The sequence below is a fragment of the Pangasianodon hypophthalmus genome, chromosome 24 (genome assembly GCF_027358585.1).
Source record: "Pangasianodon hypophthalmus isolate fPanHyp1 chromosome 24, fPanHyp1.pri, whole genome shotgun sequence".
Lineage (NCBI taxonomy): Eukaryota > Metazoa > Chordata > Actinopteri > Siluriformes > Pangasiidae > Pangasianodon > Pangasianodon hypophthalmus.
Genome location: NC_069733.1, coordinates 18431187 through 18454173, shown reverse-complemented (window position 1 = coordinate 18454173; position 22987 = coordinate 18431187). Strand labels below are relative to the sequence as shown.

The 22987-nt window shown below is 37.8% G+C and overlaps 1 protein-coding gene across 4 annotated transcripts in view; it reads left to right on the top strand.

The window, feature by feature from the left end:
• The first annotated feature begins 4373 nt into the window (after positions 1 to 4373).
• Positions 4374 to 22987, top strand: part of erlin2 (ER lipid raft associated 2) — a 29559-nt gene continuing 10945 nt past the window's right edge. The window contains exons 1-7 of one of the 4 annotated variants that reach the window (XM_026931521.3): positions 4374 to 4505; positions 8396 to 8505; positions 10688 to 10769; positions 14934 to 14980; positions 15151 to 15212; positions 17537 to 17662; positions 17888 to 17961. In XM_026931521.3, coding sequence (XP_026787322.1) covers positions 8402 to 8505; positions 10688 to 10769; positions 14934 to 14980; positions 15151 to 15212; positions 17537 to 17662; positions 17888 to 17961 — 495 coding nt within the window. In that variant the 5' untranslated portion in view covers positions 4374 to 4505; positions 8396 to 8401. The other 3 variants (XM_026931522.3, XM_026931520.3, XM_034299218.2) reach the window with 3 other exon arrangements.

The window sequence follows — 22987 nt, the reverse complement described above, 5'->3', positions numbered from 1 at the left end:
GTTTGCTAAGAAACTTGCGTATCTCTTTGGCAACTGCTTTTGTTCCTAACTTTAGCTGAACACTTACGGTGCTGTCTTGGCTTAGTTAATGTAGCTATGCTGTTATTGTATTGTATGATCAGATTTGTGATTGGCTGATTAAACGTAACTTGAGCTCCGCCTTTATTTGACCCAGGGATGCCTGTCAGTCGCAGTTAGAGGACACACACACAGATACACACACACACACACACACACACACACACACACAGTCACACAAAGAGATTACGAAGAATGTCATCATGCTGGCGGTCTTTTAATTTGGGAATCTGTGGACGCTGTGAAAGCTAAAACACAGAGGCGTGTGTGTGTGTGTGTGTGTGTCAGGCTGCTGTCAGTGTGTGATTTATGGCTGTGAGACTCGCAGCAGTCCTTGCTGCCAGTTCAGTATTGTTACATCTGACATCTAATGAGGCCCGACGTGCCTTCAAGAGCGGCACTTAACACAGGCTTCCATCTCCGGCCGTCACTCAGCCCCGCCCCTCCTTCTCTCTCACTCTCTCACACACACACACACATCACTGTCGCTAAAGCTCTCTCGTCCCCCTCTCGCCTGTCGCTCTCAGTCCTATTTATTCTCCACATGAGCTGTCTGAGAAAGACGGATCTCTCACAGGGAACCTCAGCAGCCGTGAAGGGTCTGTCAGGCCAGTGGGTGTGTCTGTGTGGGAGACAGATAGGCGTGTCTCAGAGCCCATATATGAACTCAAACACACGCCTTCTAAACACGCATCTGTAACTCAAAAGTGGTTTCATGATTGCACTCAAAGTGGGGAGGTTTTTCTCAGACATCCTGTTAAATTAGCTCATTGGCGCTGGCTAGCTTGCATTAGCAGTGAACTACAAACATTTATGAATATGACTTGAAAATCCTCCAAGAAAATCATATCAAGTCGGCTCACGTGATTCTAGCTAAGCAGTGAACATGCTAAACACTGATACGTCGAAAAATCCTCTAAGAAATCTTAACGCCTAGCTACAAAATCTCTAACATATAGCCTTTGCGTCCTGTATACAGACAATATGAAGGCACAGTGATGTTGGAAAAAAGACAAAACAACTGGGAATATCAACATTTTCCTCAGTTTTATTGGTAAATTTTTAAGAAAAGATGGTACGACTAAAATTACATAGCAATCACACTTAGCACTGAGCGCTACCAGAACTGCCATATTGAGAAATGTCAATGGTGCAGCACAAATCATGAACTCTGAACTGTGTGAAAATTTCTGCTGCTTTCAAATGGAGACGATTTGATCATTTAACTCGCTAGCACATCACTGCTAATGGTTTATACAGACAGGCTAAAGATGCAGAGACAGTGAAAAAGAGATGAAACAGTTAGGAATGTTGACATTTACCCCAGTTTTGTTGGTAGATTACAATGAAAAAAGACTTCTTGCTGGTATTTGACTGTACATCAGATTACTGATTTATCTCGCTAGCATATAACTGTAGATGTTTTATACAGACAAGCTAAAGACACGGTGACAGTGGAAACAAGACGAAACAAGTGCCAATATCAATATTTACCTCAGTTTTATAAAGAAAAAGACTTCTTTCTGGTATTTGAGTGAAAATTTGCTGTTAAAAAAGCACAATGTAAAGGCACAGTGATACACACAGCATATGTATGATACAAACTAACTGGGAAAATTAACATTTATCTCAGTTTTCCTGGTAAATAACAAAGAAAAAGACTCCTCGCTGTTATTTAAGTGGTGATTAGGCTAACAATTTAGCTAGGTAGAACATAGCCACTAGTCAAGGACAATGCGAAAGCACAGTGACCATGGAAACCAGTCAAAATTGATAGGCTTACTGATATTTTCCTCGGACATCTCGGACCGGAATTATGCCTAGCATTGACCTTTAACCCCACTTGGTTTCTCTGTATTGAGAAACATCAACATTGCATCATAAAACTCATGAAACCAGTCAGCGCTTTCAAATATTTGACTTCTGTCAAGTCAAGTCTCATACACAGGAAGAACACAGGACCCTACTCGAACCTGAACTTTCTATTTTTCCTTTCGTTTCATTTCTCTATCACTCTTCCACTCTGATTTGACATGACTGTGCCAGTTACAAAACCATAAACATGAAGGCAAATGCTCGAGAGCAGAGTGACCTTGCTTTGGCAACTCATCACCTCGGCTCATTCACTCCCACGTGGCCGTGATTGTTTCGAAACAGGAAAGGGGTCTCGCCGTGAAAAACAGGGGCCAATGAGAGTAATGCAGGTCGAGAGCTCTTTGGTTCCGCTTTCTTGCCTCCTCGTCTCGGGTTTCTGTTCGGCAAACCGACCAATTCGGTCAGGACCCTTCTCTGTAATCACGAGCAGCGTCTCAGCGTGCCCGCTTCGCTGTCAGACGTGATTAATGGCGCCCGGCCCCCGGCGCGCCTCGCCTTGCCAGCCCTGCAGATCTTCCCCTGATACTTAATGAACTCTGACAAACTTCTTTTCTCTCATTGTGTTCCACCAAGTCTTCTCTCTCTCCCTCCCTCTCTTCTTCTCTCTTTCTTGCTTTGTTTAAAGGTGCTCAACATAAATTTACCACCACGGCGCCAAAGAGCAGGTCATGCAGGGTTCTCATGTTTCCCCCTGTAGTCAGGTTGAGGGAGGTTAAGCTTTACGATGGAAACACAGCCAACGCTGTAGGCACTTCAACTGATTCCAGGCTGATAGGAATGTAGGCCAGTTGTGTGGTGGAGGTTTAGCATAAAGCACTTTTTCTCTCTGGTTCAAGGAGATTCGATGTAGATTTAATCACCAAAATACCAAAGCACTCTTTTATGATGTATGCAAAAACCCATGCAGAAAATGCTTATGATATATGATATAGAATTTTACATTTCTGTCTAAAAAAAGGAATGCCGAGCATGTTTTCAAAATCATGATGGAATTTAGCTCCGGGGTAGTGATAGCGTTTTGTCGCCATTTTACATATTTGGATGGGAATAATGCGAGGTGGGACTTTGGTTTTATGTCTCAGATTATGGATTTGATTGGGTCGTGAAAACAGAATATGAATAACTTTATTTTCTGACATACTTTTACCTCTCTGTCCTCACACAGGGAAGACAGGTAGGAAGTATCCTACTAGTAGAAAAGAGTGTGTATGGGACAGATTTTTTATTATTATTATTATTATTTTTTAAGCCCTTCATGTTTTTGTTAAACGTCATATAGCTATCACGTGGGTTTGTAGGAGAACTGCAGGGCTTTGGGCACCCTTTGGGACTGACGTCTTGTGATCTTCAGAGAAGTATTAAAATGTTTAAACATACTGTATGTATACAGATATAGATATATAGATACATACATAACTATAAAATTCCTGTTGTTCTTCATGACATTGTTGAGCAATCAGAGAGTTTCATCCTCTCAAATATGATGTTAAAACCTTTTTCGTAGTGGTGAATTGTTTTGGTATCAAAGGAAGTGAGAGTACATGCTTGTCTTAAAGGTAAGATTTGTGGAAAAATAGGTCTCTAATGGTTAAATAGGTGGAGTTGAATAACTTCTGAATGTTTTTTTTTTTTACTTTTTTAGCCCCCATTTTCACTCATGTACACAAAGGTCTGGCTCCAAAACTTATGATGGTACAACTAGAGTTAGCATTCACAAAGTACTGTCATGACATTACTTTCACACACACTCGGATGTTTGACTGCTTGAAATCTGAGTTACGACTCTATAAACATGCGATTAATGATTTATGAGGATGTGAAGAGGCGTAGGAGGCGTGGCTATAAAATGACTGACAAGAAGCCACTCCAGATACAAACATACATTCCGGACTGGAAGCCAGGTTTCCAAACTATTTCTTTTTTTCATCTGCGTAATACAATTTTTCTGAAACAATGGCTTAAACAATTGTTTATTATCATTTGGACATCATTTTCCATGTTATTTGTACTAGTAACTATTTAAAACTAATTAAAAATATTGACTATTGCACCTTTAAGTGTAATGATTGTAATTTGGGCTTAAAATAACAACATTTTTCACATCCTGGATTAGATATGAATCCTTGATTATGGTTCATTATACTATAGTATATAACTTTAATTATGTGATGGCTCCAGTGCTAAAACAACACCACAGGCCTTCTGGTATTGTTTTTATTTTATTTATTACTCTAACTTTAGTAAATGATATACATATAAATTTATATAGTAAATTATATACAAATATTATTAAGCCACTTTTAGCTACATATATGTTTTTAAATATGACACAATAGCTTTAAAAACTATCTGCAAGCTGAGTGAAACTGAACTGAAGAACAGTTATGCTAATGCTAGCTTTGGCTTTGGCGTCATCTGTCGACAAAACGACGAAGAAACCAGGAAGCAGCGGGAACTTCCGGTGACGAAGGACGTAATCGTGCGTCGTGACGCCAGAGAGAGTTTGAGCCGCTCAGGTGTCTCAGCAGGATTATCTGAAATAACTTGGACAGGTAATACAGCGTTCTGCTCCTGTTAGCTTCAGATGAACCGCGGATTAGCGGCAGGAATTGTGTTGAATTTGTGTGGAAGGTTAAATGGACCGAACACGAAATGTTTGCCAAAGAAATAGTTTAAGTCGTGAGACTCAATGAGCTAGCTAGCAACCTGCTAACGGTTAAAAGGCTGGCTAGTTAAGCTAGCTAAGCTAGTTATGAAGGTAAGTTCCTCTAGTGCTAGTGCTCCTGCTAATGATGAGGCGCTCAGCTTGCTTTCCAAACTTTTACATCAAAATGATGATTAGATTTTTGGTTTGGATTTAAAACAACTCTATATTGGACATATAGTGCACTAGATAGTGTGTATACTCTGTATCTGGCTTCATATTGGACATATAGTGCACTAGATAGGGTGTATACTCTATATCTGACTCTATATTGGACATATAGTGCACTAGATAGAGTGTATACTCTGTATCTGGCTCTATATTGGACATATAGTGCACTAGATAGGGTGTATACTCTGTATCTGACTCCATACTTTGTATATAGTGCACTAGATAGGGTGTATACTCTGTATCTGGCTCTATATTGGACATATAGTGCACTAGATAGTGTGTATACTCTGTATCTGGCTCTATACTTGGTATATAGTGCACTAGATAGAGTGTATACTCTGTATCTGGCTCTATACTTGGTATATAGTGCACTAGATAGGGTGTATACTCTGTATCTGGCTCTATATTGGACATATAGTGCACTAGATAGGGTGTATACTCTGTATCTGGCTCTATATTGGACATATAGTGCACTAGATAGGGTGTATACTCTGTATCTGGCTCTATACTTGGTATATAGTGCACTAGATAGGGTGTATACTCTGTATCTGGCTCTATATTGGACATATAGTGCACTAGATAGGGTGTATACTCTATATCTGACTCTATATTGGACATATAGTGCACTAGATAGGGTGTATACTCTGTATCTGACTCTATATTGGACATATAGTGCACTAGATAGGGTGTATACTCTGTATCTGGCTCTATACTTGATATATAGTGCACTAGATAGGGTGTATACTCTATATCTGACTCTATATTGGACATATAGTGCACTAGATAGGGTGTATACTCTGTATCTGACTCTATATTGGATATATAGTGCACTAGATAGGGTGTATACTCTGTATCTGGCTCTATACTTGATATATAGTGCACTAGATAGGGTGTATACTCTGTATCTGACTCTATATTGGACATATAGTGCACTAGATAGTGTGTATACTCTATATCTGGCTCTATATTGGACATATAGTGCACTAGATAGTGTGTATACTCTATATCTGGCTCTATATTGGACATATAGTGCACTAGATAGGGTGTATACTCTGTATCCGGCTTCATATTGGACATATAGTGCACTAGATAGTGTGTATACTCTGTATCCGGCTCTATATTGGACATATAGTGCACTAGATAGTGTGTATACTCTGTATCTGACTCTATATTTGACATATAGTGCACTAGATAGAGTGTATACTCTGTATCTGGCTTCATATTGGATATATAGTGCACTAGATAGGGTGTATACTCTATATCTGACTCTATATTGGACATATAGTGCACTAGATAGGGTGTATACTCTGTATCTGGCTTCATATTGGACATATAGTGCACTAGATAGTGTGTATACTCTGTATCTGACTCTATATTGGACATATAGTGCACTAGATAGTGTGTATACTCTATATCTGGCTCTATATTGGACATATAGTGCACTAGATAGGGTGTATACTCTATATCTGACTCTATATTGGACATATAGTGCACTAGATAGGGTGTATACTCTGTATCTGACTCTATATTGGACATATAGTGCACTAGATAGGGTGTATACTCTATATCTGGCTCTATATTGGACATATAGTGCACTAGATAGGGTGTATACTCTGTATCTGACTCTATATTGGACATATAGTGCACTAGATAGTGTGTATACTCTGTATCTGGCTCTATATTGGACATATAGTGCACTAGATAGGGTGTATACTCTGTATCTGACTCTATATTGGACATATAGTGCACTAGATAGGGTGTATACTCTGTATCTGACTCTATATTGGACATATAGTGCACTAGATAGGGTGTATACTCTGTATCTGACTCTATATTGGACATATAGTGCACTAGATAGGGTGTATACTCTGTATCTGGCTCTATATTGGACATATAGTGCACTAGATAGGGTGTATACTCTATATCTGACTCTATATTGGACATATAGTGCACTAGATAGGGTGTATACTCTGTATCTGGCTCTATATTGGACATATAGTGCACTAGATAGGGTGTATACTCTATATCTGACTCTATATTGGACATATAGTGCACTAGATAGGGTGTATACTCTGTATCTGGCTTCATATTGGACATATAGTGCACTAGATAGGGTGTATACTCTGTATCTGGCTTCATATTTGACATATAGTGCACTAGATAGGGTGTATACTCTATATCTGACTCTATATTGGACATATAGTGCACTAGATAGTGTGTATACTCTGTATCTGACTCTATATTGGACATATAGTGCACTAGATAGTGTGTATACTCTATATCTGGCTCTATATTGGACATATAGTGCACTAGATAGGGTGTATACTCTATATCTGACTCTATATTGGACATATAGTGCACTAGATAGGGTGTATACTCTGTATCTGACTCTATATTGGACATATAGTGCACTAGATAGGGTGTATACTCTATATCTGGCTCTATATTGGACATATAGTGCACTAGATAGGGTGTATACTCTGTATCTGACTCTATATTGGACATATAGTGCACTAGATAGGGTGTATACTCTGTATCTGGCTCTATATTGGACATATAGTGCACTAGATAGGGTGTATACTCTGTATCTGACTCTATATTGGACATATAGTGCACTAGATAGGGTGTATACTCTGTATCTGACTCTATATTGGACATATAGTGCACTAGATAGGGTGTATACTCTGTATCTGACTCTATATTGGACATATAGTGCACTAGATAGGGTGTATACTCTATATCTGACTCTATATTGGACATATAGTGCACTAGATAGGGTGTATACTCTGTATCTGGCTCTATATTGGACATATAGTGCACTAGATAGGGTGTATACTCTGTATCTGGCTCTATACTTGATATATAGTGCACTAGATAGGGTGTATACTCTATATCTGACTCTATATTGGACATATAGTGCACTAGATAGGGTGTATACTCTGTATCTGACTCTATATTGGATATATAGTGCACTAGATAGGGTGTATACTCTGTATCTGGCTCTATACTTGATATATAGTGCACTAGATAGGGTGATTACTCTATATCTGACTCTATATTGGACATATAGTGCACTAGATAGTGTGTATACTCTGTATCTGACTCTATATTGGACATATAGTGCACTAGATAGAGTGTATACTCTGTATCTGGCTCTATATTGGACATATAGTGCACTAGATAGGGTGTATACTCTGTATCTGACTCTATATTTGACATATAGTGCACTAGATAGGGTGTATACTCTGTATCTGGCTCTATATTGGACATATAGTGCACTAGATAGGGTGTATACTCTGTATCTGACTCTATATTGGACATATAGTGCACTAGATAGTGTGTATACTCTGTATCTGACTCTATATTGGACATATAGTGCACTAGATAGTGTGTATACTCTGTATCCGGCTCTATACTTGATATATAGTGCACTAGATAGGGTGTATAATCCATGTTGGGTATGTAGTGCACTAGATAGGGTGCAGCCATTGTATTTTACACTCTACATACTCTGCATAAGGGACTGTAGGATTGTTCTGGTATGTTCCGTGTCGTTGTCCTCAGCAGGTCAGGATGACGGCGGGAGCCGTGGTGTCGGTGATCCTGGCCATCGGAGGCGCCGCGCTCTTTTCCTCCGTTCACAAGATCGAAGAAGGACACACGGCTGTTTACTACAGGTGACACTCGACTACACCTGGGGCATAAAACAATCATATAATTAACTCCAATTATTAAATATACGCCAAAGCTCAGAGGCGCAGCATCATCTGATGGAGTTAGATTAGAGAATATATCATAATATAGCATCGTAGCTTCCATCTTCACTCTGATCTAAAGTTAACACATTCATTTTCTCTGCTTTTACTGACTTTTGGGTCAGTTGTTGGTTTTTCCTTCACTATTATTATTATTATTATTATTATTTTCGGATCTTTTGCTTTACCTTTAGCTTTCCTGATCTTACTGCAGTTTAAAACCCTCTTTATCGCCACCTGCAGCGCTCGAGCGCTCATACACGCTGGCGTTCGTCTCGTCTTTCACGTTATAAACGTCAGCAGATTCACCAGATTGTAATTTTTATTACTGAATATAAGCAACACCAGCGGCTTGTATATCATGTATACGTCACGGTGAAGCTGTCTGCTTTAAAAAATATCCAAAACATAGAATGACAACAACAACAATAAATAAATAAATAAAGAAGTTAATTGACTCGGTGCAGCAGTGATTCTGTCCAGCAGATGGCACGTAAGCGCTTTCCAAACATTAAAGTTAAAGCGCAACAGACTACGACACACACACCCGCTTCCTTCCTTCCTTCCTTTCTTACGTTTTCATTCCCAAGTCTTTCAGCTCCTCGAAGGAAATACAAATTCAGTTAATGTCTTATACAGTGCTGTGCAAAAGTCTTTGGCACCCTTTTTTTCTTTTTCTTTTTAGTACAAACTTTGTTATAGATGTTTATTTTCTGACTTCTACATTATTGATTCAGTACAAAATATTTTAGATTCCAAACATTAGTTTTCCAGCACAAAATGAAATATTACAGAAAAATGTTTGTATGTCAGTAAAGAAAGCAGCAGATTCCATAAGAGACACTTTTCAGATAAAAACATAATGAAGGCTGCTGGGTTTCGCTGCAGAAATAAGAAGCGAGTCGACAGTCAAAGTCTCCAGAAGAACTGTGGCTGCTTCTGATTTATTTATTTAAAGTGAAGGATCGTCACACCAAATATTGACTTTGTTTCATTTATTACTGTTTACTGCTCTTTATAGGATTTTTTAAAATGTAGAAACATTTAATTTCATTATTTTTGAAGGCGTCTTTGCTCTACAGCATTTCTTTGCATGTGCTTAAGACTTTTGCACAGAACTGTATATTAGTTAGAAACCTGCTCAGATTCTGTGCTGTAAAAATGCTGTTTATGGGGAAAAAAAAAAGGTTTTTCAAAATGCATTTTCATGTCAAATTTTTGAAAAATTCCCTTACAGTTTCTGTCCACATGGAATGCTGTCTGTCTGTTTGTTTGTTTGTTTATTTGTTTAAATGTAAACATTTTTAAAATTAAAACTGCTTAGTAGCAATGTAAATATTTAATTTTTTAGTGTTATCTTACTTGTAATAAAAACATAATAATAATAACAATAAATCACTAAAAATATCAGTTTTAATTTTTATTTCTTTGCGTCTCAGGTTAGTAATTCTACTCATGATGAATTTTATCTCGGCTTTGAAAGTAAATTTTTTAAGCAAATAAGATGTACAATGAGGTTTTACACCTAAATACAATCCTCAGTCGTGCGCTCCGGCTGCTTTGTCACCGAAAGCGTCGCTGGCTGGAGAGCTTCTTGTACTGATATTAAAAAGAAGAAAAAAAAAAAAGACATTCACGCTGTAACCATAGCAACCCTCTTACCCATCCTAGCTAATATGGACTAACTAACTAGCCTGGCTTTCTCTCAGTCGATTATATTGATTATTCTCAGTGGAATATTGGCAATGAAACATTATGAAGTTTAATATTTCGCAATTCACTCACTCATTTTTTTTTATTACTTTTTTCCCACCGATCCTCTTCTGTTTGTTTTTCTCGCTCTTCCCCTACAACTTACGCCCTGATTGGTTGGGCTTGATGTCAAGATAAATGTTTTTCAGCTTTGGAAGCTCTACTGTGATGAGAAAAAAAAAAAAAACAGCCGCCGGCAGCGCTTTTTATAAGCAGATGCGTTCCGTAGTATCACTTGTAAAACGTGTTGGCGGTTAAGAAAAAAAAAACAAAACATCTTCCTCCACGTGATTGCCAGCAGCTGCGGAGTCTTAAAGTGCTAAGTGAGGTTGTGTCGTGTTTTGGTTCTCAGAGGTGGAGCTCTGCTGACGGCCACCAGCGGCCCGGGTTTTCACCTCATGCTGCCCTTCATCACCACCTACAAGTCCGTACAGGTGAGACACACACACACACACACACACCTTTACACACTTTCACACTGGATTCCTGCTGTCAGGTATCTCTTACATGTGCAGCAGAGTCTTGGATTAAAAGCAGTATAAAACACATACACACAGCAACACAACACATGTTATTAATTAGTTTATTTTTCTCTCTTCTTCTCTGGAGAATTTACTACTGACTGCAAAAGATTCGATTTATTTTTTAGTTTGCGTTTTCCGCCATTTTCTTTTGGCCGATGTCACCTCATTCGAGGTGAGAGGGACAAAATCTTCGTAGAGGAGACATCAGTAATACAAAAAAAAGACAATCATAATTAATAATAATTAATAATAGTCAGGTCTATCAATGGACCAATCAGAATTAGCCATGTGCTTACGTCACTCCTCTTTTACACCAACCACATAAACTAAAGTGACTTCTTTCCTGTTCTCTCGGCCCCTTTGTACGTCAAATGAAAGAAATGAGAATTAGCAAAGCTACATTAATCCAAAGGACCAATCAGAATTAAATGTAGTCAGGTCTACTAAAGAACCAATCAGAATTAAATGTAGTCAGGTCTACTAAAGGACCAATCAGAATTAAACGTAGGACCAATCAGAATTAAACGTAGGACCAATCAGAATTAAACGTAGGACCAATCAGAATTAAATGTAGTCAGGACTACCAAAGGACCAATCAGAATTAAACGTAGACAGGACTACCAAAGGACCAATCAGAATTAAACGTAGGACCAGTCAGAATTAAACGTAGTCAGGTTTACCAAAGGACCAATCAGAATTAAATGTAGTCGGGACTACCAAAGGACCAATCAGAATTAGCCATGTGCTTACGTAGTCAGGACTACCAAAGGACAAATCAGAATTAAACGTAGTCAGGACTACCAAAGGACAAATCAGAATTAAACGTAGTCAGGACTAGCAAAGGACAAATCAGAATTAAACGTAGTCAGGACTAGCAAAGGACCAATCAGAATTAAACGTAGGACCAATCAGAATTAAACGTAGTCAGGACTACCAAAGGACCAATCAGAATTAAACGTAGTCAGGACTACCAAAGGACCAATCAGAATTAAACGTAGTCAGGACTACCAAAGGACCAATCAGAATTAAACGTAGTCAGGACTACCAAAGGACCAATCAGAATTAAATGTAGTCAGGACTACCAAAGGACCAATCGGAATTAAACGTAGTCAGGACTACCAAAGGACCAATCAGAATTAAACGTAGTCAGGACTACCAAAGGACCAATCGGAATTAAACGTAGTCAGGACTACCAAAGGACCAATCAGAATTAAACGTAGTCAGGACTACCAAAGGACCAATCGGAATTAAACGTAGTCAGGACTACCAAAGGACCAATCAGAATTAAATGTAGTCAGGACTACCAAAGGACCAATCGGAATTAAACGTAGTCAGGACTACCAAAGGACCAATCAGAATTAAACGTAGGACCAATCAGAATTAAACGTAGTCAGGACTACCAAAGGACCAATCAGAATTAAACGTAGTCAGGACTACCAAAGGACCAATCAGAATTAAACGTAGTCAGGACTACCAAAGGACCAATCGGAATTAAACGTAGTCAGGACTACCAAAGGACCAATCAGAATTAAATGTAGTCAGGACTACCAAAGGACCAATCAGAATTAAACGTAGACAGGACTACCAAAGGACCAGTCAGAATTAAACGTAGTCAGGACTACCAAAGGACCAATCAGAATTAAACGTAGTCAGGACTACCAAAGGACCAATCAGAATTAAACGTAGACAGGACTACCAAAGGACCAATCAGAATTAAATGTAGTCAGGACTACCAAAGGACCAATCGGAATTAAACGTAGTCAGGACTAGCAAAGGACCAATCGGAATTAAACGTAGGACCAATCAGAATTAAACGTAGTCAGGACTACCAAAGGACCAGTCAGAATTAAACGTAGTCAGGACTACCAAAGGACCAATCGGAATTAAACGTAGTCAGGACTACCAAAGGACCAGTCAGAATTAAACGTAGTCAGGACTACCAAAGGACCAGTCAGAATTAAACGTAGTCAGGACTACCAAAGGACCAATCAGAATTAAACGTAGACAGGACTACCAAAGGACCAATCAGAATTAAACGTAGGACCAATCAGAATTAAACGTAGGACCAATCAGAATTAAACGTAGGACCAATCAGAATTAAACGTAGTCAGGACTACCAAAGGACCAGTCAGAATTAAACGTAGTCAGGACTACCAAAGGACCAATCAGAATTAAACGTAGTCAGGACTACCAAAGGACCAATCAGAATTAAACGTAGTCAGGACTACCAAAGGACCAATCAGAATTAAACGTAGGACCAATCAGAATTAAATGTAGTCAGGACTACCAAAGGACCAATCAGAATTAAACGTAGTCAGGACTACCAAAGGACCAGTCAGAATTAAACGTAGTCAGGACTACCAAAGGACCAATCAGAATTAAATGTAGTCAGGACTACCAAAGGACCAATCAGAATTAAACGTAGACAGGACTACCAAAGGACCAATCAGAATTAAACGTAGTCAGGACTACCAAAGGACCAATCAGAATTAAACGTAGTCGGACTACCAAAGGACCAATCAGAATTAAACGTAGACAGGACTACCAAAGGACCAATCAGAATTAAATGTAGTCAGGACTACCAAAGGACCAATCGGAATTAAACGTAGTCAGGACTAGCAAAGGACCAATCGGAATTAAACGTAGGACCAATCAGAATTAAACGTAGTCAGGACTACCAAAGGACCAGTCAGAATTAAACGTAGTCAGGACTACCAAAGGACCAATCGGAATTAAACGTAGTCAGGACTACCAAAGGACCAGTCAGAATTAAACGTAGTCAGGACTACCAAAGGACCAGTCAGAATTAAACGTAGTCAGGACTACCAAAGGACCAATCAGAATTAAACGTAGACAGGACTACCAAAGGACCAATCAGAATTAAACGTAGGACCAATCAGAATTAAACGTAGGACCAATCAGAATTAAACGTAGGACCAATCAGAATTAAACGTAGTCAGGACTACCAAAGGACCAGTCAGAATTAAACGTAGTCAGGACTACCAAAGGACCAATCAGAATTAAACGTAGTCAGGACTACCAAAGGACCAGTCAGAATTAAACGTAGTCAGGACTACCAAAGGACCAATCAGAATTAAACGTAGTCAGGACTACCAAAGGACCAATCAGAATTAAACGTAGTCAGGACTACCAAAGGACCAATCAGAATTAAACGTAGTCAGGACTACCAAAGGACCAATCGGAATTAAACGTAGTCAGGACTACCAAAGGACCAATCAGAATTAAACGTAGGACCAATCAGAATTAAATGTAGTCAGGACTACCAAAGGACCAATCAGAATTAAACGTAGTCAGGACTAGCAAAGGACCAATCAGAATTAAACGTAGTCAGGACTACCAAAGGACCAGTCAGAATTAAACGTAGACAGGACTACCAAAGGACCAATCAGAATTAAACGTAGACAGGACTACCAAAGGACCAATCAGAATTAAACGTAGTCAGGACTACCAAAGGACCAATCAGAATTAAATGTAGTCAGGACTACCAAAGGACCAATCAGAATTAAACATAGTCAGGACTACCAAAGGACCAATCAGAATTAGCCATGTGCTTACGTCACGCCGCTTTTACACCAACCACATAAACTAAAGTGTCTTCTTTCCTGTTCTCTCGGGCCCTTTGTATGTGAAATGAAAAAAAAAAGAGAGTTAATAAAGCTACATTAATCTAATACTATAAAAGTACTGTACTGTAGGCAAGACATATTTGTCTAATTAACAGTTTTATAATGCTGGTGTTATTTACACTGGAAGAAAAAAGACGTTGGTGACATTTTCCACGTCAACAGAATCTCAAGACATTATAAATTAACAGGAAAGATATGACGGATATGACAGTTAATCTGCTCTTCACTGCCAAGCTTCACTGCCCTATCTCAGCAACTCTAAACTGGAAATAAAATGTACTTCCTGGATCAACTGTTGATAAACACTGATTACGTCTCAGAAGAAACGTCCTGTGTGGTATCTTTGAGAGTAAAAATCACGTAGCCGTGCAGGTAATGTCAGTTCAAAGAGGTAAATGACTGTATTTGTCTTGCTTTGATTTCACAGACCACACTTCAGACAGATGAAGTGAAAAACGTTCCTTGTGGCACAAGGTAAGAAAACATCTGTGAAGTAAAGCAGTAAACAGTCACGTTTCCTGCTGATGGATGAAATAACGTATCTGTGATTATTGCCGTAATGAAGAGCGAACAAAAGTGAGGTGAAAGCACAAACAATTGATGTTAATTGCTCGTTAATTATTTTTGTTTTGTCTTTTTGGCAGTGGTGGAGTGATGATCCATTTCGATCGGATAGAAGTGGTGAACTACCTCATACCCTCAGCTGGTAAATTATCCTGCGTTTCATTTCTATAACAGCTGATGAAAATATCCACGATGTAACCTTTACCCCAAAAGGAGTCCATCTTTTAGTATTGTACTGAAGGCGCGAGGCTAACGGAGCTTATAATTAAAACATTACCTGTAATATCTACTGATATTTAGCTTCATTTATCAGTCTTTATACAAACCAATTTATTCGTAAGATGTTTACAGGAGCATTTACACATGCGGTGCGGTATTCGTGAAACTGTAGTGAGTTGGGAAAATAATGTTTCAGTCCTGAGTGTGCGTAAATTTTTCGTAAAAAGGAGATTCGCTAATGTGAACCTCGATTAATAAACATTTTAGTTTTATATTAATGACATAAAAGAAAGTGATTTTAAAAGAAATTAAGACTATTCAATTAGTGCAAAAGTAAAGGCGCACATGCCATGTTCAGGAGGCGGTCTTTCGCTGTTCAGTCGCCATTTTGTCGTTTTCAGCACCTTTTTTGGAGTTTTGTGGGTGTGGCTAAATGTAAATCAGCTGTGCCAGGGCCTGAATTTCGTTTTTTTAAACTGGGGGGGAATTTCCCCCCTTACATGCGTCACATGGGGGGATTTAAAGATTATAGGGGGGGAGAATAAATTTTGACACATCGGGCTAAAATAATAATTCATGCTCTCCTCCTCCAAACTGACGTTAAGAACTGGATTCAAACTATATATTAATGCCTTTCAGAATCAGTGAATTTCACATATTCCAGTTTCAGATCAATTTCTTTGTTTTTGTTTTTGTTTTTTTTTTTAAATACTATACAAAATACACCATGCTCTCCTTCAAACTGACATTAAGAACTCGGTTTAAACTATATATTAATATATATTAAGGTCTCTCGATGTCACTTAATGTTTCATTATTTTGAGTTGCTTTCATTTTTATGCCTTCTGAATGAAGAAGCAATGTCTCAGCTTTCTAAGATATAGCCTAATTAGTTTTTTCTAATATTTAAGCGTTGTGAAATAATCTAGTCAGAGTGTCCGATTTTTTTTATTTTAAGAAATAAAAATAAGATTAACAACCATTTTAGTGAATGAATGATGTTTATTTTGACATAAATTAAATAGTTAAGGAAAAATATATTGCATACCAAGCTGTTGGCGTCTCCTCGCGGTTGAAACGTGGCTCGTTACGTGAGAGAGGATGATTTACTATAATTTACTCGCGCTTCGTTGCGGCTGTTTTGAGTCGGCAGGCGCGCTCTGTCCCCTCACGCGCTATAAAGAGCAAAACAGCATTTAATCTTTGAAGTTCGGGATTAAAATAATATCATCTGGAAGCTGATACTATCTTCACAAGCAGCTCATTATGACTCGGGATATTCGAGCGCGTCACGCGGCCTTGTGTGAGTAAGGAGAGCGCGCCGATGCGACGCTGTTTGTGGAATTCAATTCCAAAATAAAGACGGACTGTTTGAAGAGGTGATTTCTTTTTTAGCGTCTGTTGATGTATTTCATCATTTGATTTGAGATGAAGCAAATACATTTGTGTGGGAATTTCTCGCATTATAAAAGTTAAACTTGTGCGAATGGTTTAAATTATGCGCAACTCCCGCAATCCCCGCGCCGAGATTCAAGCCCTGTGTGCTGTGAGTGTGTTTTGCTAATCTATGAGGTAATCTTGGTTATCGTTAAAAAAACATTAAATCGCATGTAAGTATAAAGAAAAATTCAGATTGGTCCATTAATGGACCTAATTATGTTTAATTGTGATTGCTCTGTTGGTGGTGGTGGTTGTTCTTTCGGCTGTTGTCGTTAGGGGTTCCCACAACGGATCATTGCTTGATTTGGCATAGTTTTTAACGTCGGATGCCGTCGGATGCAACGTCCCCATTTCTTTCCCTTTCTTGGGACCGGATCTGTGGTTTTGGCTGCGGTTGGTTCCCTGGTGATTCATCTTTTGCTAATCCTGGGAATTTTTTTTTCCTCTGGTTCAGACTACAATAATATTTATACACAACCTTTCTAAAAGACTGATAAATGAGTCTCAGTGTTTTTTTTTTTTTTTTTGTTTTTTTTTTAAATAAAATATATAACATACAGCATTCACGCTTTAGGCCACGCCCCCCTGTCTGACGCTAGACTATGCTGAGAAGGAAAGTGACTGTTCTGAGCTCTGTGACTTTCTTTTTCTGTGTTTATAAATAAAGGCATGTTATAATCAGATATTAAACATGTCAAAAGGGATGTGTGTGTGTGTGTGAGAGAGAGAGAGAGAGAGAGAGAGAGAGGTTGTGTACGTGTGTGTAGGCTCTCAGTGCGTCACCGTTCCTCTCTTCTCCCTGCACAGTGTATGGTATTGTGAGGAACTACACGGTGGACTACGACAAAGCTCTGATCTTCAACAAAGTGCACCATGAGCTGAACCAGTTCTGCAGCGTACACACACTTCAGGAGGTTTACATCGGCCTGTTCGGTATGACACACACCACCACGACATCCACCTCATCCACCTCATCCGTCTCCAACCTCATAGATTTTCATTATAAAATGTACATTTTAGACTTAGGACTATATCTAGTTTATGTAATTATGTGATATTTATTTTATTGTTATATAATTACAGATTTATTGTTATACTATATAGTGTGTGTGTGTGTGTGTGTGTGTGTGTGTGTGTGTGTGTGTGTGTGTGTTACAGATCAGATTGATGAGAATCTGAAGCTCACCCTGCAGGAGGATCTGACCCACATGGCTCCCGGTCTCATCATTCAGGTGCGTTTAGAAAACTATTCTACTCTATTCTACACTTTTAACATTATATTCTCATAAATCTCTATTCGATTATTTTATTCTATATTATTCTATTCTGTTTTACTCGTTCTATTCTGCTCTATTCTTTTCACATCTTATATTAACGTACATTGTCAAAAACTATATTCTATTAGGTTCTATTCAATTTTATTGTATTCTGTATTTTCTCATTACATTGACACGGACCTCTGTTCTATGTTCATATGATATTGTCATAAATCTCTTATTCTATTATTTTATTTTGTTCTGTTTTGTTGCACTCATTCTATTCGACACTGTTCTTTTCACATTATATTGTCATAAACCTCTCTTCTCTTCTCTTCTGGCTTTTCACTTCATCATAAACTTCTATTCTTTTCTTTCTTTTCACATTATATTTTCATGAACCTCTTCTATTCTCTCTTCATGTTATATTGACATAAATCTTTATTCTATTGTCTTTTCACATTATGCTATAAATCTCTGTTCTATTTTATATTCTATTCTTTTCTACAAATTCAGTATAATTCTTTTAAGGTCATTACATCTTCATATGATATTCATAAAGCTCTCATTCTATTCCATTATTTTATTTTATTGCACTCATTATTTTTCATTGCACTCATTATATTCTACACTTACTTTTCACATTATATTGTTATAATCCTTCTATTCTATTCTATTCTATTTTATTCTTCTCTTTTCCGTTCTGTCTTTTCACATTATATTGTCATAAATATTTTCTATTCTATTGTTTTTTTTTCTCTTTATATTGTCATAAATCTCTATTTTATTCTATTCAATACATTCTGTTATAATAAATCTCTATTCTGTTCTTTTCTCTCTTCACTTGATGTCAAACTTCTATTCTCTTCTATTCTATTTTATTTCTATTCTCTTATATCTATTCTTCTTTTTCATTCTGTCTTTTCACATTATATTGTCATAAACCATTATTCTATTCTCTTCTGTTCTTTATTGTTATATTGTCATAAATCTTTATTCTGTTCTGTCTTTTTACATTATTTTGCTATGAATCTGTTCTATTTTATTCTATATACTGACCTCTATTCTATTCACTTCTATCTTCACATGATATTGTCATAAACCTCTTATTCTATTCCATTATTTTATTTTGTTGCTCTCATTATATTCTACACTTACTTTTCACATTATATTGTCATAAACATTTTCTATTCTACTGTCTTTTCTCTTTATATTGTCATAAATCTCTATTCTATTCTACAAACCCGATTCCAGAAAAGTTGGGACACTGTACAAATTGTGAATAAAAAAGGAATGCAATAATTTAGAAATCTCATAAACTTATATTTTATTCACAATAGAATATAGATAACATATCAAATGTTGAAAGTGAGACATTTTGAAATGTCATGCCAAATATTGGCTCATTTTGGATTTCATGAGAGCTACACATTCCAAAAAAGTTGGGACAGGTAGCAATAAGAGGCTGGAAAAGTTAAATGTACATATAAGGAACAGCTGGAGGACCAATTTGCAACTTATTAGGTCAATTGGCAACATGATTGGGTATAAAAAGAGCCTCTCAGAGTGGCAGTGTCTCTCAGAAGTCAAGATGGGCAGAGGATCACCAATTCCCCCAATGCTGCGGCGAAAAATAGTGGAGCAAAATATCAGAAAGGAGTTTCTCAGAGAAAAACTGCAAGGAGTTTGAAGTTATCATCATCTACAGTGCGTAATATCATCCAAAGATTCAGAGAATCTGGAACAATCTCTGTGCGTAAGGGTCAAGGCCGGAAAACCATAGTGGATGCCCGTGATCTTCGGGCCCTTAGACGGCACTGCATCACATACAGGAATGCTACTGTAATGGAAATCACAACATGGGCTCAGGAATACTTCCAGAAAACATTGTCGGTGAACGCAATCCACCGTGCCATTCGCCGTCGCCGGCTAAAACTCTATAGGTCAAAAAAAGAAGCCATATCTAAACCTGATCCAGAAGCGCAGGCGTTTTCTCTGGGCCAAGGCTCATTTAAAATGGACTGTGGCAAAGTGGAAAACTGTTCCGTGGTCAGACGAATCAAAATTTGAAGTTCTTCTTGGAAAACTGGGACGCCATGTCATCCGGACTAAAGAGGACGAGGACAACCCAAGTTGTTATCAGCGCTCAGTTCAGAAGCCTGCATCTCTGATGGTGTGGGGTTGCATGAGTGCGTGTGGCATGGGCAGCTTACACATCTGGAAAGGCACCATCAATGCCGAAAGGTATATCCAAGTTCTCGAACAACATATGCTCCCATCCAGACGTCGTCTCTTTCAGGGAAGACCTTGCATTTTCCGACATGACGATGCCAGACCACATACTGCATCAATTCCAACATCATGGCTGCGTAGAAGAAGGATCCGGGTGCTGAAATGGCCAGCCTGCAGTCCAGATCTTTCACCCATAGAAAACATTTGCCGCATCGTAAAGAGGAAGATGCGACAAAGAAGACCTAAGACAGTTGAGCAACTAGAAGCCTGTATTAGACAAGAACGGGACAACATTCCTATTCCTAAACTGGAGCAACTTGTCTCCTCAGTCCCCAGACGTTTGCAGACTGTTATAAAAAGAAGAGGGGATTCCACACAGTGGTAAACATGGCCTTGTCCCAACTTTTCTGAGATGTGTTGATGCCATGAAATTTAAAATCAACTTATTTTTCCCTTAAAATGATACATTTTCTCATTTTAAACATTTGATATGTCATCTATGTTGTATTCTGAATAAAATATTGAAATTTGAAACTTCCACATCATTGCATTCTGTTTTTATTCCCAATTTGTACAGTGTCCCAACTTTTTTGGAGTCGGGTTTGTATTCTATTCAATATATTCTGTTAGAATAAATCTCTATTCTGTTTTTTCTCTCTTCAGTTTTTATTGTCATAAACCTCTTCTATTCTCTTCTATTTTATTTCTATTCTCTTTTATTCTCTTTTTCATTGTTTTTTCAATTTATATTGTTATAAATCTCTCTTCTCTTCTATTCTATTCTTCTCTTTTTCATTTTGTCTTGTCACATTATTTTGCTCTAAATCTAGTCTGTTTTATTATGTTATTCTATCTTCTATTAATTCAGTATAATTCTTTTACCTTCTACATTACATTGACACAGACCTCTATTCTATTCTCTTCTATCTTCACGTGATATTGTCATAAACCTCTTATTCTATTTCATTGTTTTGTTTTGTTGCACTCAGTATATTCTACATACACTATACACTACAATATATTCTACTTTTCACATTATATTGTCATAAACTTCTTCTAGTCTATTGTTTTTTTCTATTTATATTGTCATAAATCTCCCTTTCTGACCTCAGGTCTTTCTGTTATCCAGATTTGCAGATGACATTATAGCTTGAGTAAGCTGTAGCTGTACAAAACTGCAGTTTAGTGAAGGATTAATCATTACATGTTATTTTCTTCCTGAGAACAAAGGCATGACTGTAGTGTTTCAGATCCGCTCCGGAGCCAAATGCCAAACCGTCTGAGTCAGCTCTCAGTCAAAACGAAAGTAGTCAGATGTTCAAAGCTGGTGCTGTTTGGCTCTTGCAGTTTTAATTAGAGCTTCTTGTGGGTTTAAGAGTTTGCCTTGTCATTGAAACATTAGGAGTGGTTTCAGGAAATCCGTCCTCAATGTTCTGATCAAGCTCTGATGTCTCCTGTGGTTCCAGACACACCCACACAGAACTGAACTTGGCTGCTGTTTGCTAGCTAGAAATTTTTTTCCAGAGTTTTTATTCCAACACAGAACACACACATGCTGTTCTCTATACTTTCTCACAGCTTTCAGTCCAACGTTCTCAGGAAAGCGATCTCTCTCTCTCCAGACCAGATGCTCGGCCAGCTCGGCTTCATCTGTTTATTAGTGTCTGTGTTTTGTTGGATTCACATTTGGAGTTATATATAGATATAAAAATTAACCCCTTTGGGACTTTGGGAAAGTTAGCTAACATAGAGATTTCCTCCATGGATTATGTTTCGGTTTGCATAAGGACGATGTTCAATAACGCAAAATTAAGAAAGGTGTTACGGTAATAACGATCCAGGCCCTTGCTCCCCTCTCCCCTCCTCTGTTTCATTATTATTTTTTTTCTAAATATCTGATTTCAGGAAGCATCACACACTGAAAAACAAATGAAATCCAGATCTTTAGCTGGTCAAACTGACACGTGCCTCTCAGAATTTGTAATATTTTTGAATCTGCTCAAAATGTGACGCAGATCTGATGGCCATTTTTTAAAAATGTTCCTTTTTACATGTTGAGTGTCTGCTGCAAGTTGTGCTCAAGTAGCTGGTTGCTAGTGGCTGTGCTCATAGTTTTAGCTTGGTAATGGTTGCCATGGTTTTACTGGTGGTGCATCTATACATCTGACATGGCTAGTGACAGAACATCGTCAAAACCACCAATCTGACAACAAATTAGATGCCTTTCTGCTACAAATTGGATTTTTTTATTTTTTCTAGTTTTGACCACAAATCAAACGAATCGTCTCTGAAAATAAAAATTCTACAGCTGTCGTAATTACGAGTTAATAATGACTTAATACATCGTAGTAATGACTTAATACGTTGTAATACTAAATTAAGTTGTAATTACAAGTTAGTAATAATAAGTTGTCTTGAAGTTATGAGTTAGTAAGTCAGAATTGCAAGTTACTAAGTGATAATAACGAGTTGCCGCGTCATAATGTGTTACTAAGCTATAACGAGTTATGACGTCGTAATAATGTTACTAAGTGACAATAACGAGTTAGTAAGTTGTGATAGTGGATTAGTAAGTCGTAATAATGGGTTACTAAGTCATAATGAGCTACTAAGTCGTAATAACGAATTACTGAGTTCTCGATAAGGAATTAGTAAGTCATGATAATAAATTAAGTCGCATTAACGAATTAGTAAGTTATAATAGCAATTCACGATGATGGGTTAGATGTAATAATGTGTTATCTTGAAGTAATGGCTTCAAAAAATTTGT